General features: G+C 36.7%; 1 protein-coding gene across 50 annotated transcripts in view; it reads left to right on the top strand.

The window, feature by feature from the left end:
* The window catches only part of hppy (MAP4K3-like protein hppy), a 456589-nt gene that overhangs the window by 437099 nt on the left and 3496 nt on the right, over positions 1 to 15994 (top strand). For 16 of the 50 annotated variants that reach the window (XM_073958030.1, XM_073958032.1, XM_073958022.1 and 13 more), the window contains 4 exons: positions 13522 to 14028; positions 14650 to 14863; positions 14927 to 15056; positions 15147 to 15944. In XM_073958030.1, coding sequence (XP_073814131.1) covers positions 13522 to 14028; positions 14650 to 14863; positions 14927 to 15056; positions 15147 to 15944 — 1649 coding nt within the window. Of the gene's footprint in view, positions 1 to 13521; positions 14029 to 14649; positions 14864 to 14926; positions 15057 to 15146; positions 15948 to 15994 lie in introns of all 50 variants that reach the window. The other 34 variants (XM_073958028.1, XM_073958017.1, XM_073958005.1 and 31 more) reach the window with 3 other exon arrangements.

Genomic DNA, 15994 nt, shown 5'->3' with positions numbered 1-15994 from the left:
TCAAAATGATCCTCAAACAGCCCTTAAACTGCAAATCAAAATTATTTATTTATTCATTATTTATGAATGTTTTTAATTGATTGAATTCATTGGGCTATAATGACCTAGGGATTCTAAAAAGAAAAAAGGTTTAAAAAATACTTCATATCTGCAAATTTGCGATATTGTTCGTACAAATGGATGTTATCCGCCTTTGTCTAGCCAATCATCTGATATGCCTGATGGGCTGAATAACCACCAGCGAAACGATCGTAGCATATTGGATGGATGTGCGGGACTTCGCAAGATACCACTTTTTCAATGCACACTCCTTAGGCATGATAGCTCCATTAATTCGATCAATTGAAAATTTAGGATTTTCGTTAGGGAAGCACCGGAAAGAGTTGTCCCGTATATCTTCCAACTTGATTTAAGTTTAGAAAAAATGTTACGAAGTGCAAAGGTTGGACCAATGTCAATAACTCCTTTCGATTATTATGATTTTTAAGATTTTTAATGTCAGGATTCATGGACTTGCCCTCGAAATGCACTATATCGCTGGAACACAAGAAGCACCCTTGGTAAAAACATTCCAAACTATCCTCCAACATCTCTTAAAATGCATTTGAGTGAAATTTTTCAACTTTGGTGAGGGAGGTACTGGAAGGTGTTGTCCGATATTGAGCTATTTGGATCTTGATGTATGTTTGGAAGAAATGTAACTATGTACAAAATTTCCGCCAAATCGAACACCGGCGAATTGAGCTATCGTGCTCATCAGACCCTTTCATTTGATGCCTGTTATTGGGTCGTTATCTCAGGAAATAAGGACATGCCCCCCGAAAGAAATTGTACTGTCGTATTGGGGGCGTCGATGACAACCTACTGTAAAATTCAAAACGATCCGAAACATGGCCCGATACTGCACCTGTGTGAACAATTTTGAAATTTTGTGTGGTAGGTAACCAAAGGTATGGAGTATGATCCATGTCTCTACGAAATATTACGAAAAACAAATTTTTGACCAAATCCGTTGGATTTATTCGAGAGTTATGGTGCGCAACATTTTAGTGAAAATTTTTGACTTTTGAGGGGCACATGCCGGAAGGAGTGGATCGATATAGTCCATCTTCGAACTTAATCTAAGTTTGGACATTATATTACGAGGACCAAATTGGTTGAACCATTCGATGTTTTCGGGCGCTCCAGCCAGGAAGACAGACAGGCAGATAGGCACACCTTAATTGACTCTAAATCGTTTGAAACGGATTTCGTACAAACATATTTGGGTCCGATGATGCAAATTTTTAAAGAGAAGTAGCATAAAACGTTGGAAGTCTATTCTGGCTTGGGCCACCTACGCACAGTGTTTCAGGAATCGATTTTCCTGACCAAAACCCCCTATTTTTTGTCGTCAGCGGTTGTTAATTTCTAAATGGGATTAGATAGCAAATATAATAGCAAATATACTGAAACTAAGAAATCAAAAAATTAGGTCAAAATATTGGAAGGTGTGGGAGTGGCGTGCTCCTAAAGACGACTATTTTTTTGCAATTTTGGAAAATACGTCATTTTGCAAATTTCTGAAGAAAGAAATAGCTATTTCTCTTAAACTGTAACAGATATTGTATTCCTTGTTTCTTTGTTAGGTAGATAGGATTGTTGTCTTTAAGATAAATTACCGTAGCGTTTACACGAAGTGAGCTATTTTATTTTTCCTCAGGTACTAAATTTTAGTAAAATTCGAAATTTAGTGAACTAGAACTTTTAGGGAACAGCTTGGAACAAAGTCCCGTTTCCACAGAATGATACCCGAGAGTGTCCTCCTTCAGACCATATATATATTTGTACACTTGTAATACTTTTTGAAATTTTTTGAAATTTCATGGATAAAAATTTGTTTTTTCCATACCGTTTCCCATATAAATTATTGCTTTTCTTACACAAATGGACTTTTTTAATATATGAGTTTTTATAAGAGTTATATGAGTTTTCTGAATACCCAAGGAGGATTTTTTTTAATTTTAGAAAAAAAATTAAATTTTTGGAAAAAATTTTGTTTTTTCAAAATAGTCTGGCTTAATCCCATTGTTGTTGTTTTAATATTTTAAAACAACTATTTTATTAGTGGAAAAGATTTGGCATTGTTCGCCAAGGGGTAAGGCAGGGAATACTATAGTTTCGATCCACGCCACTGGATCTCATCAGTTCCCTTGTTTCTTGTTTGTGGATATTCTCCACCGAAGTTATTTTTCAATAACTTCTTCAACAAGAAACTTTTTATACCCAAACATCAATCGTCAGCTCGAAGTATAAAGGTAAGCAAAGAAAAAAGTTCAATGAGAAGTTTTTCCTTGGCAACCTCATACAACTCCGACGAAAGTGTCTGCGAAAACAATTCAAACCTCTTCCACTTGTGTGTGTCGTCGAATTTCGACAAATGCACACACCAAAATTTGGTTGGTCTGCTTTACAGCAAAAACAACACACGTCGTGCCAGTGTCTTCAATTTGAAGCATTGTGGCAACAATGGGATTAAGCCAGACTATTTTGAAAAAACAAAATTGCAAACGCTATCCCAATAAAAAAAAACGCCACAATGCTTCAAATTAAAGACACTGGCACGACGTGTGTTGTTTTTGCTGTAAAGCAGACCAACCAAATTTTGGTGTGTGCATTTGTCGAAATTCGACGACACACACAAGTGGAAGAGGTTTGAATTGTTTTCGCAGACACTTTCGTCGGAGTTGTATGAGGTTGCCAAGGAAAAACTTCTCATTGAACTTTTTTCTTTGCTTACCTTTATACTTCGAGCTGACGATTGATGTTTGGGTATAAAAAGTTTCTTGTTGAAGAAGTTATTGAAAAATAACTTCGGTGGAGAATATCCACAAACAAGAAACAAGGGAACTGATGAGATCCAGTGGCGTGGATCGAAACTATAGTATTCCCTGCCTTACCCCTTGGCGAACAATGCCAAATCTTTTCCACTAATAAAATAGTTGTTTTAAAATATTAAAACAACAACAATGGGATTAAGCCAGACTATTTTGAAAAAACAAAATTGCAAACGCTATCCCAATAAAAAAACGCCACAATGCTTCAAATTTTTGGAAAAAAATTAAAAACAAATGTTCTAAGATTTTTTTTTTTTTGAATTTTTATGTTTTATATATTGGTGTTTGACCTTGTTTAAATAGTTAAAACATATTAAAAACTCAAAAACACTCATATTTTGATGCAAAATATGAAAATTCCTCTGCAACTAATAGACGGAATTCGAAGGTTTTTAATGCATCGGAAAGCTGATTATGTTATCTGTCCAACAAAATTATGAAAATATATCTATTCGTTCAAAATTTACAGAGTTTTTGGCCAAGAAAAACTATTCTCAACCACTGTGCTACGTAATTATTATAGTTTTATTTTATTTTTTGTTTCGATGAAGTTAAAATCGCTAAGTACCTTAAAGATGTAAATTTAAACTTCAGAAAGTAAGATTTAGCATTTTTGCCGTTCAAAAGCCCCCAATTTATCGTTATTTTTCATCTATTTCAAACGTTTCCGTTATTCCTCGAAGAGTTCGATCCATGATTTCGATCACGTTGCAATAAGCGAGTAATTTTGATGTGTTGTGTACAGCCTCTAATTTATATTTGCTTTCGCAACTCGTATAATCTAAGTAAAGAAACCTTAGTTTGTACCGAACTTTGCGGTGACGTACTTTCCTTTCCACAACATCCTCCATGGGACAAGGCAGACTTCTCTCATATCAATAAGTGAACGCCGATTCATATTGGTTCAATCATATGGGACCTACTTTTTATTGCCTCGTCCGAACGGCATGTCGTACGACATCACTTGTACATTCTTGTTGCGCAGAGAGCATAGAATGTTTAGGTTCCAATCATCGGATTTGGGTGGATGGATTCAATTACCTGATTTGTCGTTCCCGTTCCTAAACTTCGTCTTTTTTCCTACAATTCTGTTTTGATTTCAGTCTGGATTTGCTCTAATTTTCTGGAATATAGCATTTACATGCTCCAAATTATTTAATAACAAGTAAGCCAAGGCTATAGTCAATGGGTGAGTATACCTCGATTCATATTCGCTCAATGATATGGGACCCACAGCTTATCTCCGAGTCCGAACGGCGTGCCCTAAGACACCACTTGTAGAGTTGTTGTACATAGCTGAAATACTCGGAAAATGTCGCCAACATTTAAATTGAAAATTTGATGTTGCCTGGCTGGGGAATCATTTTGAAAAAAGATGGCAAAGCGACCCATGCTGCAATGTATGTATACAAATCCAATTGGACAATTAATTAGAGTTGGGTCGTTCATGAACGAACCGGCTCAAAGGAACGATTCCGTGAAAAGAACGAACGGATCCGTATCCAGCTCATTGTTTTATATCGTTCATTTAGATCCCCGATGGACGAGTCATTGCTGCTTACAAAATTAGCAGCATTGGTTTTGCTCTAAGCAAACGCTTTCCACACAAAACAAACAATGATTCAGAGAGCTACTCTCGCTCAGTAACTCACCTCATTCAGTAGCACATCTCGGTCATATCTTTCTTTTGCATCATTCGTTCATCTGGTTCTTTCATATCAAAACCACCACCACTACGTTCAGAAACAAAACCACCCCCATTAGCACACAAACAACAGTTGTGTCATTCGTGAACGAACATTTTCAAAAGAACGATTCGGTGAAAAGAACGACGGAGTCATATGCAACAGAGAACGAACGACTTCAAAAGAAAATAATACAGTCAAATGTATTGTTGAACGAAAAAGAGCCAACGAACGAAGTAAATGACCCGGATCTTTTTGGTGAACGGAATGAAAAAGATCGATCCGCTCAATGAACGAGATTGCCCAACACTACAATTAATACGCTGGGGCACCCTGTAATTTGCATTAATGCAAAAACTAGGAATGAGAACAGTGGTTCTCTACACAAAACCCATTATATATTAGGCAATAGACCCGTTATCTAGCAGACACGTTATTGCAATTTGTATCAGGGAGAAAGGTCAGTAGTTCTTTTTCCATATGTAGGCTACTTTGCCGGCGTATGCTCTCCAGGAAATAAAATACAGATAAAAAATATTTTTTATTTTTCATACAAAAGTAATGGTCCATTTCATCCGATAATAATATCAGATCATCATCCAAAATTGTAGGCATCTTCTTCTACCTTAACTCTTGCCTCTTGCAAAATTTCGTGATTATTGAGCTATAATTGCGACCTCTAGCGTGTATATGATTACACTACAAACAAATTATTGGGTATATTAGGCTGTAACTCTTTTATATTATCATGTACACAAACACAATTGACATCAACAGAAAGGTCAAGCGTTCCTCTCCCAAGTACAGCTTAAAGATATAAGCTGTATATTAAAAATGTTCACAATGTTCACACAAAAGTTGTGTTCCATTTAACCCTCTAAATATTATCTGATCGCCATCTCATATTGCAAGCTTCTTCTTTGCAATATACTCTTACTTTATTTAAAATTTTGCGTTAGTCGGACTATTATTCTGACCTACAGAGCCGCTACAAAATTGGATAAATATTATGTTTTTGGCCCATTTCATCCGCTAAATATTCCACGATCATTACCAATAAAAAGATTGTTATATTCTGGTCTAAACCCGACCTCCATACAAAATTTCATGACGATCGGTCCATAATTGCGCCCTGGAGTTTGATTACAATTTATAATGGACAGACGACTTATAATCCACTTTTCACATAGTGGTGTAGGGTATAATACTTTAATGGTCCACTCAATAAATAAATCGATATGTATTGGCATAAGTCATCATTCATGTATTGGGTATTGGTCTGCAAACTTTCCAAATTATATTTCCTTTGTCTCGTTAGTACCACTGAAATTGTTTTTTTATAGTGATTTGCTTACAATGGAGATTTGCAATTTGCAAAATTATTTAAAGTTTTGACAAAGTTTGACTTTTTGTTGGTTGTGTCTTTTTGGCAGTATAGTTCTTGTTATGTAAAAGAAGTTCATTCAGGCTGTTCTTTTGGGTTACTTTTTTAACCCTCAAATATACATATGTATATTAAACTTTTTTGGTATGATTGTCCTTGTTATGTCAACTTCACTACATCATCGCCCTTTATGCTGTTAATATGAAACTTTGACGTCGTTTATGTCATCGGCATGTTATGTAAATAGGGGAATGCAAACATACTTTATATACACCTACATACTTTATATACTTTTATTAAATATGTACATACTTTGTGCATTTTATATGGTAAATGTCGTCAAAAGATAAAATACAGAGCGCTTCCATAAACTTTTTTTATTTACTCTATGCCGTTACACGGACATCCATCCAAGATCACCCTAAAATTGCTTACATAAATGTTCCTGTATTTTATGGAAGGTGAACTGATTGTGAACTGAAGAACTGGCAAATTTGGTGTGGTATTGATCTTAAATGTTTAGAGGTTCGAAAGATACGCAATCGTGGGGAATGATTTAACTGTAGCTGATTATATGGATTAGACTGTGCGACAACAAAAAAATGACAAGTAAAACCGAGTAGATTATGAAAGTAGAGCTAAAAATATGAGACACGTGTATGGGCGATTTTGATGTTTACATCTGAAAGTAACCAAAGTAGGCGGGGCAAGTTCCGCCCATTTCTAGTTTTTTTTTAAATAATCGAGTTAAGATATCTTGGAATACTACTTGCATTTTAGGTTTATTGTGTCTTTGGCAACTTTACTAAGGAGGATGTGGGAAATATTTTTGTTAAAAATTTTAATCCTCATGCGGTTCATCAAAGGGTCCTTTTTGGTCTTTTTTCGAAAATCTATCAAAAACTCCTTTAAAATGTGATCATATCAAATCCAAATATTCTTCAAAATTGTTCGTAATAAAATTATACTATAGGTCTCAGAGTACACCAAGTCTGCAAATCTTATCTAATCGCCAGGAATCTCAAAAAATGAAAAACACGTTTTAGGATTAAAGTCGGACTTCATCTGAGTTTATTCAAAATTGTCCCACAAAACAAAATTTTAGAGAGATGACGTCAAAGACAAACATATTCTTAGTCAAATTTCACTATTGATCAACAAAGAAATGAAATGTCTATTTACATTATACGCTCGGTGCTCTTGAACCAACTTTAAATGAAAGGAGCTTAAACTTGGGGAGTTTTTGCGAATTCTGAAACTACAATGTTCATAGATGAGAAAAATCAAAAAAACAAAAAAATCGCCGGAGCGCTTTTTAAATAAGTCGCGGCCAAAGTTCACATTGTTAAGGGTTTCACGATTTTGTTGGGAAACCGCATGCCCTATCAAAATGGAACCAAAGAAAATCTTCACTGACTGTATCGTCTCCTTATAAAACAATCTCAAAAATGGTACAACCTAGAAAAAATAATTACAAAAGCCAGAGTAGAGAATGTTTACAGCTATAAGATTTTCTCTAGTCCCATTTCGATAAGACTTGCCGTTTTCAAACAAATAAACTTCTATGTCTCAAACATGGTAAAACATAAGAATAAGTCATAAAGGTCAATCCTGTAGAGAATTTTCACAGCTATAACACTTTATTTAGCCCCATTTCGATAGGACTTGCTGTGAACTTTGACCGCGACTTATTTAAAAATCCCTCTATTGATTTTTTTCTTGTTTTTGGATTTTTCTCATCTATGAACATTGCTTTTTCAGAGCTGTAAGCGGTTTTTATTTAAAGTTAGTTAAGGCGCACCGTACATGACATAATTTTATAAGGAGGCGATACAGTCAGTGAATTGTCCCAATTTGAACTTCTATGCGAATGAAACACGCCCAAACGTTAGTTTTCGAAATATTTTTACCTTTGCTTTTGCTTCAAAACCAAAAAAAAACAAATTTGAAAAACGCACAGAAACGCGACCCCCGCCCATTAATTTTTTTTCCTTCCATATAAATCGCTCCGGCCTAATGTACATATATCCACATTATTTTAAAATTGAATATTATTGATAATCATTTGTGGGATCGTTATTATTATCACAAACATAAACCTAGAAGAGATTAATTGACCACAAATAAACAGTAAATTGCAAAAATGTGCATATACTATTATTTGTATATAGCAACACACATACGAGTACATACGTACAAAATACATATGATTCGATTTAATTGAGATGGAGATTTTGCAACGTAACAACAATAACAATGGTCCAATAATATTGATATTGTTTCATTTTATAATTTATTTATGATTTAATTTGTATTTGATTTCCTTTTCGGTTTGGAAAATGAAATTAGCATTTCAAAAGAAAATATTAGAGTGTCCGGAGTTGTTATGTATGTATTTTGAAAAATTCATTTTAAATTGCGGTCGAGAAATAATGATTCCCTGAATGTTACCAACTCTGGGGGAAGCAGAGCGTTTTTCATACTTCCTGACTAGGAACGTTTATGCTTAAGCAATTCACCTTCATAGTATTTATTAAGTTTAAACATTCAGGATATGTTTGAGGGCAAAATATTATAGAGTATATTCATTGAATTCTTAAAAATATCGTTTTGTCGATAGATCCTAATATATTGACAGTGCAAAAATTTTATTATTAAAATGAAATATCTCTTTTAAGCCATTTATTGATGTTCACACTCCCTGACACACATCCAAACTACTAACACTTTCTCATAATAACATGGTTTATTTGGGTTGATAATATTAATATTAAAACAGCCATATGCATGGCATGATGCATAAACATACATCATTACCATCATCAGCATCCTACCTACCATACACATATCTGTTTTTGTATTATTATGACATACTCTCATTTATATACCATTATATCCTCATTATCATGGTTGTATTGGTAGATGTTGTGTGGTAGCCATAGTCACACATAACATCAATATCAAGATCATAATCATCATTATAAGCAGGACATGCATCCCCATATGCACGAAATCCCCAAAATGAATGGTAGTTAGTAAATATGTATGTATGCTAGCGAATGTGTGAATGTATGAATGAATGTATTACTTGTTTGCTGCATTACTCCTTTGGAAAATAAAATAAAGCTTCTTTAATGTTAAAACTAACAAATGTTAATGCTAATCCTTTAATGACATGGAAGAAAAACAAAACAATTTGAAAACACTAATGACACAATTAAACACTTTGCTCTAATGAAAACTTTAAGACATCTTCGACAATTTTCCTTTATTAAAATACAGTAGAATTCGGTTATAAAGACGTAACTTTTGGAGATAAGATTATTTGTTTTAGAAATACGTTAGCACTCTTACATACATATACACATGGTAGAACGATAAAAGGTAACAGCAATACCCAGCTGACTGAACTGGTCTGTAATGTTAGCGTCAAATTCCATACGACATTTTATATATTTATTTCCATGTTGGATGTATATTAGGGATATATATATATATATATATATATATATATATATTTTTTAAAGAACAAATTTATTCATCAGAAAAAAACTATTTCCCATAAAGACTTCTTCATATGATTGACATATCGAGAAATTGTGCATTTAGTGGACTGATATGGAAACATTCTAATTAAAAATCTAACGAGTTTTCATTCATGCTTTCCAAAATATTCAATCAAATGTGAAAAAATATTAGTTTTTTAAATTCCAATAATTGATAGACATTTCCTTATTTTGTTTACATTTACCGTTGACACTAACATTACAAAAAAAAAACAAATTTCTATGTGGTTGTTGTTGAATTTTATTTGTTGTAGTATTTACTTTACCTGGTTTGTTCTACCATGACATATACAGCTAGACAACTAATGTATTGCAAAATCAGTGTAACAATTGTGCATTTATGGCAACAAATTATGTAAGGGTTTTTGTGCAAATTTTTTGGTCCTCAAAACAATATTTCGTCAAAATATACAAAATTTATTTACTTTGCCATAAATGAACAATTAATATGTAATTTCTTACAATTTTGGTTTTTGCAATCATTAGTTGTCTAACTGTACATATTTATAAAGGAAATCTACTGTATAACATGACAGCATTATTAGCTCGAAACATTTGACCATAGGCATTGCCAACATGCTCCATAGATTATTTACCCCATTAATATTTAACCAAATCTCTTTTTTATCGGAAACAGTTTTCCTTTAAAACGCTAACTCAGATAGTTTTTTCTACAAAAAAAAATCCGGAATCAAAAGACGGCGTTTATTTAGCCACGTTTCGAAAGATTTACGGATTATTGCTTTATATTGGTAATGGTGCTAAAAACGTTTGCGACAGCCGTCAACATTTGGGGGATTCATAGCCAAAGACTCGCCTCGTCATCCAGGGATCATAGGCACTCGAACATTTACTCTGAGACTCTCCCCCAGATACACTATGCTGCCCGTAATATTTATAAGGCAAAGAAGATTCTGTACGCGTGGACTCCTACTTCGAATGGGTTGGATGTTATGTCACGGCACCATCTTGCTGTCACAGTCGACTTTATAGTCAACAATCAAAAGTTTTAGTCTTTAACCAAATTATGTGCTTAATAAGGTTGTCCGAGGTTCTTTTACAGTGCTTCCCCAATCTGGGCATGGAGTGCTTAACCGTTTACTCCTCTTCTCAATTTCCGCAATTGCGGCAGTGTTCGTTATGCGCAGATTTAGGCGCTTTTCACGATTACCAATGGCCCACTGACCGGTTAACATCGCAATTAGTATTGCCAGGTTCCGTGAAATTTGGATAAACAGGAACTTTGTACGTTTAATGTTGTAATGTGGCCATGTGGATTGTAATATTAAGTATTTGACGTCATTTGAGGGTAATTTTTGATATCGTAATCGTGGTAGCACTTTCTCAGTGTCTCAGGGTTTACACCAAGGCCACTGCTTGTGCCCCAAGTATTCAGTGATTTCAGGGCCCCGCACATAGTGTCACTCAGCACGTTTGCATAAGCAACCACCTTATCCACAGGACTAGGTTTTTGTTGATAGCAAGGCGTCAAAGCAGTGGTTAAATCATATTGCCCTGTAGAGTTAATCGGTTTACATGCTCTGACAGCATTCTATTTCCCAGTATGGCATTAAGACTTTAGTCTGGAGCAGTTATGTAGAATATGTTCTATCGATTAGATACTAATGATGCACGTTCTATATGCAGAAAGGCGGCTAATGTGTATTGTTTGTACTCGAAGGACTCCCCAATAGTCATAAAAACTTTGTGCACGGGTGTGTCGAAGACACGTTGGTTGAATTATACATCTTTTCGCGAATATGTACGTCGATGTGTCTTTTGGGCGTTTTAAGCAGAAATTATAACGGGCTGTTTTAGTCTGAAGTCTTTAAAATTTTCGCGACTATATTTCCCTGCTTTGGTTATGAAGACAACCTTTACCTATATACAGGTCATTGTTACGTCGATCTGTAGATGTGAACTAGCCAATTGTTATTTTTACTCTTCGCACTTTGAAGAATAAAACGTTTATGGTGTCTTTAACAATTTGACACGATGCCGGATTACCATTATCCTTCATGTATATGGTCTTGTAACCTCTGTTACCAAATCGTTTACTTCCTTTTCGTTAACTTAGGCTTCCTGTATGATGCCTTGGTTATCTGAAGCTACTCTTACAGTACTTCAGATAGCATCAGGTTTTATTGGGGACGATGAGGTGGCCTTTCTAATTGCATATTGGCAAACAATCTTATCCTCAATCGTCTTCTCAGTTTAGCCAAACGAACGTAGGATCTTGACTTTGACTTCCCTTATGCCCATATCACTCGAGGGTCTCAACTCCGGCCTCAGTTATTGATAGCACTTAGTCCATGCTGTTGTTACACGATGGCTAAGTGGCGATTACGGACCACTTGTCCAATGGAACATCTTTGTTCATTTTTGCCAGAGATTTCAGCATCTCGGCCAATGCACTCTATCTTGGGCAACCAAACACTGGCGTGGGGTCTCATCGGGATTTCCTAGGCCGGTAAATGCCTTAGGCCGAGGTTTAGTTAGTTTAGCTATGGTTTTTTCCAGGAATCCCTTTGAGTACTCATCCATGAATTTGATCGCCGTGAAACCATAATGCACCACGAGCCGAAGTGGGAAACAGGAGAATCTTCGTCATGAAAAACGTGTTCCATAACAAGTTTTGATGGCTGGAGGCTACGAGTTTGTTCGATTTTGGCTTTCTCATAATTTTTGTGAGAATGTACGGTTCCTCCAATGTACCGTTAGGGCAACATTCTTAGCAATCTTTCCGAGAATGAACTTTGTCTTTCGAACATCGGACAGACTTTTTTGGTTGACATTTATGGATTGTCCATTTTTGGGGTCGGACAGAGTGGTTATTTTTTTCTGAAGTGAATCAGTACAGGATACACTTAGTTGGCTGTTTACCACATCCTGGCTGGAGGCTAGGAGTTCATCCTCGGAAGATTTGCCCGACTGCAACTGTAGTGTTTTGTTTGGGATTTTTTGTTTTTCATTCGGATCCTCAGCACAACTCCTTTACCACCTTGATCTTAAAGCGTGAATATGTAAAAGTCGGTGTACAGTGTGTAAGTCAGTCAATCACCTTGGCTTGCGACAAGATTCCTTATCCTTTCCCAGCCGGACTTGGGTCCGGCTACCGCGGGATTTTATCAGTAGAGTGTAATTTTGATTGGCGAGAGGAGACTTGTAATAACTTCTCTTTCGAGTTGATGACGATTGGTTAATTTTTACTTTTAGATCTGTCAGGTATATTACTAGATCCACTCTTTCTGATACCGCCCAAAACCATATACACTTGCGTTCCGATTTTTTTTTATCGGGAAACTACATACGTCCGCTTTTTTCACAAGTTTTCGTTGCAGTTCTGAGTACAAGCATATTATTTATTTCTATCTTTCAACGTCACCATCTTCTTAGTGTTTGTGCCCGTAGTAGTTTCCACGGAAACATTGACCAGTGATGATTGATTAAAAGGTTGATTTTTCTACTCTTTAAATTGCTTCAGCTATGTGCGAAAAAATCATTTCGATTTTTCTTATTTTCATATTTCTTCTCCAATTTTAGTTTCCTTGGCATAAGTACAAAGTGTTTTTAACTTACACAGTTATTACAAGTAACCTAAACCCAACATTTTATGAATTTTAAAATATCAAGTCTCTAAATTTGAAGATATTAAAATGTTTAAAATAAATAAAATGTTTAACTTAATGTCTTTGAGTCGAATTTCGTTAATGTCTTTCAATCCGTATGTATTTGGTTTTTTATTCAGCCGCTAGATTGTCTATTTCCTTGATATCATCTCATTTCGAAAAAGTGTTTTTAATGCAAATAGTGGTCAAATGTTTCGCCCCATTCATTACTATCATCAAACCCCCCTTCTACTTATATTACTAAGGACATGCTATTAGTATCTACCTACTACACCATATTGATGAAAAACCACTCACATACATTTTGTTGCATTCTTTGTTTTTCTCTTTTTTCTTCCATTTGTTGTTCTCGTTTTCTTTTATAATTTTTTGCTTTTGCAGAGCCACATTGCCATTAACCGATACCAAAGATTTACTAAGCACTGAATGCAATTGTAGCCATAACGGCGGTAGTAGTGGTGGCGGTGGTGGTGGAGGAGGTGTGAGTGGCGTTAACAACAGTAACCATAATAACATTACATCATCCAACTCATCATCATCGACAAATGGCACCTCAGCGGCAACAACGGCCACGTCCGCCTCCAACTCGTCCTCCTCCTCATCGGCCGCAGCTTTAATAACATCCTCAACAACGACCACAAATGGCGGTAGCAGTGGTAATGGCCCATCGTCGCTAACCTATGGCAGTGGTTATTCGAATTTGCGTACCACGGCATTGGATGCCATCGATCTCACCGATAATCATTCATCACTGTTTGCCCATTTCGATATGCTGCGACATGGATACATCAACTACAACAATCACAGCCGGCCCATTTCAATTCCAGCAGCTAATGCAGCAGTCGCAACTGCATCATCTAATGGCCAATTGTCCACATCGACCTCAATGTACAGTCATCATCCTATGGATAATTCATGTTCAGATCAAAGGGGTGGTAGTGGCGGTGGTGGTGGTAGTGGTAGCGGTATTGACCCATACCACGATGGTGTTGGTGGTGGCAGTAGAATTGGTAGTAATAACTTTGCCAGTAGCAGCAGCAGCGGCAGCATTAATAATGCTGGTGTCGGTGGCAATAGTTGCCATCAGCATGGCGGCAGCAGCGGCGACGGCAACAGTAGTAGTGGTGGCGGCCACTACCATCAACATCAGCATCACCATCATCATCACCATCGTCATCATAGCCAAGATATTTACTCACCTTCTTCATCATCATTTCTGCACTCTAACAATTCTAGTTCGGGTAGTAGCGTTAGTCACTTGGGTGGTGGTATTAGTGGTGGTCACCTACATTCCTCCTCATTGTTGTTATGTAACACTAATGCGTCCGCGTCATCTGCTAATGCTTCCTCCTCATCATTTTGTACTACTACTAACAATCATAACAATTGTGCCATGTCCAGTTGTGCGTCCATTTGTCCGAATATAGCATCTGTCTCCTCCTCCTCCTACTCCTCTACGTATATATACAATAATTACCTTCGCAATAATGGTTCCAATTATTTAAACAGCAATACGACCAGTGACGTTGTCGCCTCGACGTCTTCAGCATTGTCATCATCTGCCTCCGTCAATAATGCATCCTCATCGGTCATTGCAGCAGCAGCGGCAGCCGGAACAGCAACAACGAATGATCAACAAACAACTAGCAATAATGTGATGAACTATAACAGCCATCATAACTGTGATTATCATCATCATCATCACCATCAGGAAAATAATCAGGTTAGTTAGATGGCTAAGTTGGCTGCGAATCATGTCTCAATTTTTTATTAATATGTTTTTCAGAACGGTTTGGAAGACTCTCCACGACGACACAGTTCCATGGATCAATTACTCGGTCTGATTAATGACATGGGCAAATCATCCCGTACGCGAAGTCTGAGTGACGGTGGTACCCAGGAAGATGATGATGAACGTAAGTAAATTATTCGATATTTGTTTGCGACAGAGCATATTTCCCTTTCGCAAGATATTGATCAAATAAGTTGTTGTATTATTCTTCCAGTTGAGAAAGAAGCCCAGCCTGATTTGTTAAACAATACACCTCCTGTGCCTCCCAAACGCTCCCACAGACGACGACACACACCCCCACGTCCCATATCGAATGGCCTGCCACCTACACCCAAGGTTCACATGGGTGCCTGCTTTTCCAAAATCTTCAATGGTTGTCCTCTACGTGTTCACTGCACTGCCTCGTGGATTCATCCGGAGACACGAGATCAACATTTGCTCATCGGAGCCGAAGAAGGTATATTCAACTTGAATATGAACGAACTTCACGATGCTGCCATAGATCAATTGTTCCCCCGACGTACGACATGGTTGTATGTCATTAAAGATGTCCTTATGAGTCTATCGGGTAAATCGTGTCAGTTGTATCGTCACGATTTAATAGCCCTGCACTCGAAGCAAACGCATCGATTTTCAATGCACATGAACAAGATTCCAGAACGGCTGGTGCCACGCAAATTTGCCCTGACTACAAAGGTACCCGATACCAAAGGTTGTACGCAATGTTGTGTCACACGTAATCCCTACAATGGCTATAAATATTTGTGTGGTGCAACACCCAATGGCATATTCCTAATGCAGTGGTATGACCCCTTAAACAAATTCATGCTGTTGAAACAATGCGAGTGGCCGGCCACAAGCATACTGGGTGGTGGCCATGGTTGTGTGCAGAATGGTCGTACGCCTGTATTTGAAATGATTATTACGCCCGAGTTGGAGTATCCCATTGTGTGTACGGGAGTAAGGAAAGCGGTTAACGGGTGCCTCAAGCTGGAACTCATCAACATGAACAGTGGTATAGATTTCATATTATTTATTGGAATTGTTATTTATTGTGTGCTT

This window comes from Musca autumnalis, unplaced genomic scaffold (assembly GCF_047663935.1).
Source record: "Musca autumnalis isolate F117 unplaced genomic scaffold, ASM4766393v1 scaffold_5, whole genome shotgun sequence".
In the NCBI taxonomy this organism is placed as follows: domain Eukaryota; kingdom Metazoa; phylum Arthropoda; class Insecta; order Diptera; family Muscidae; genus Musca; species Musca autumnalis.
Note: the sequence above shows the minus strand (reverse complement) of the source record. Positions and strands in the feature narration are given on the sequence as shown.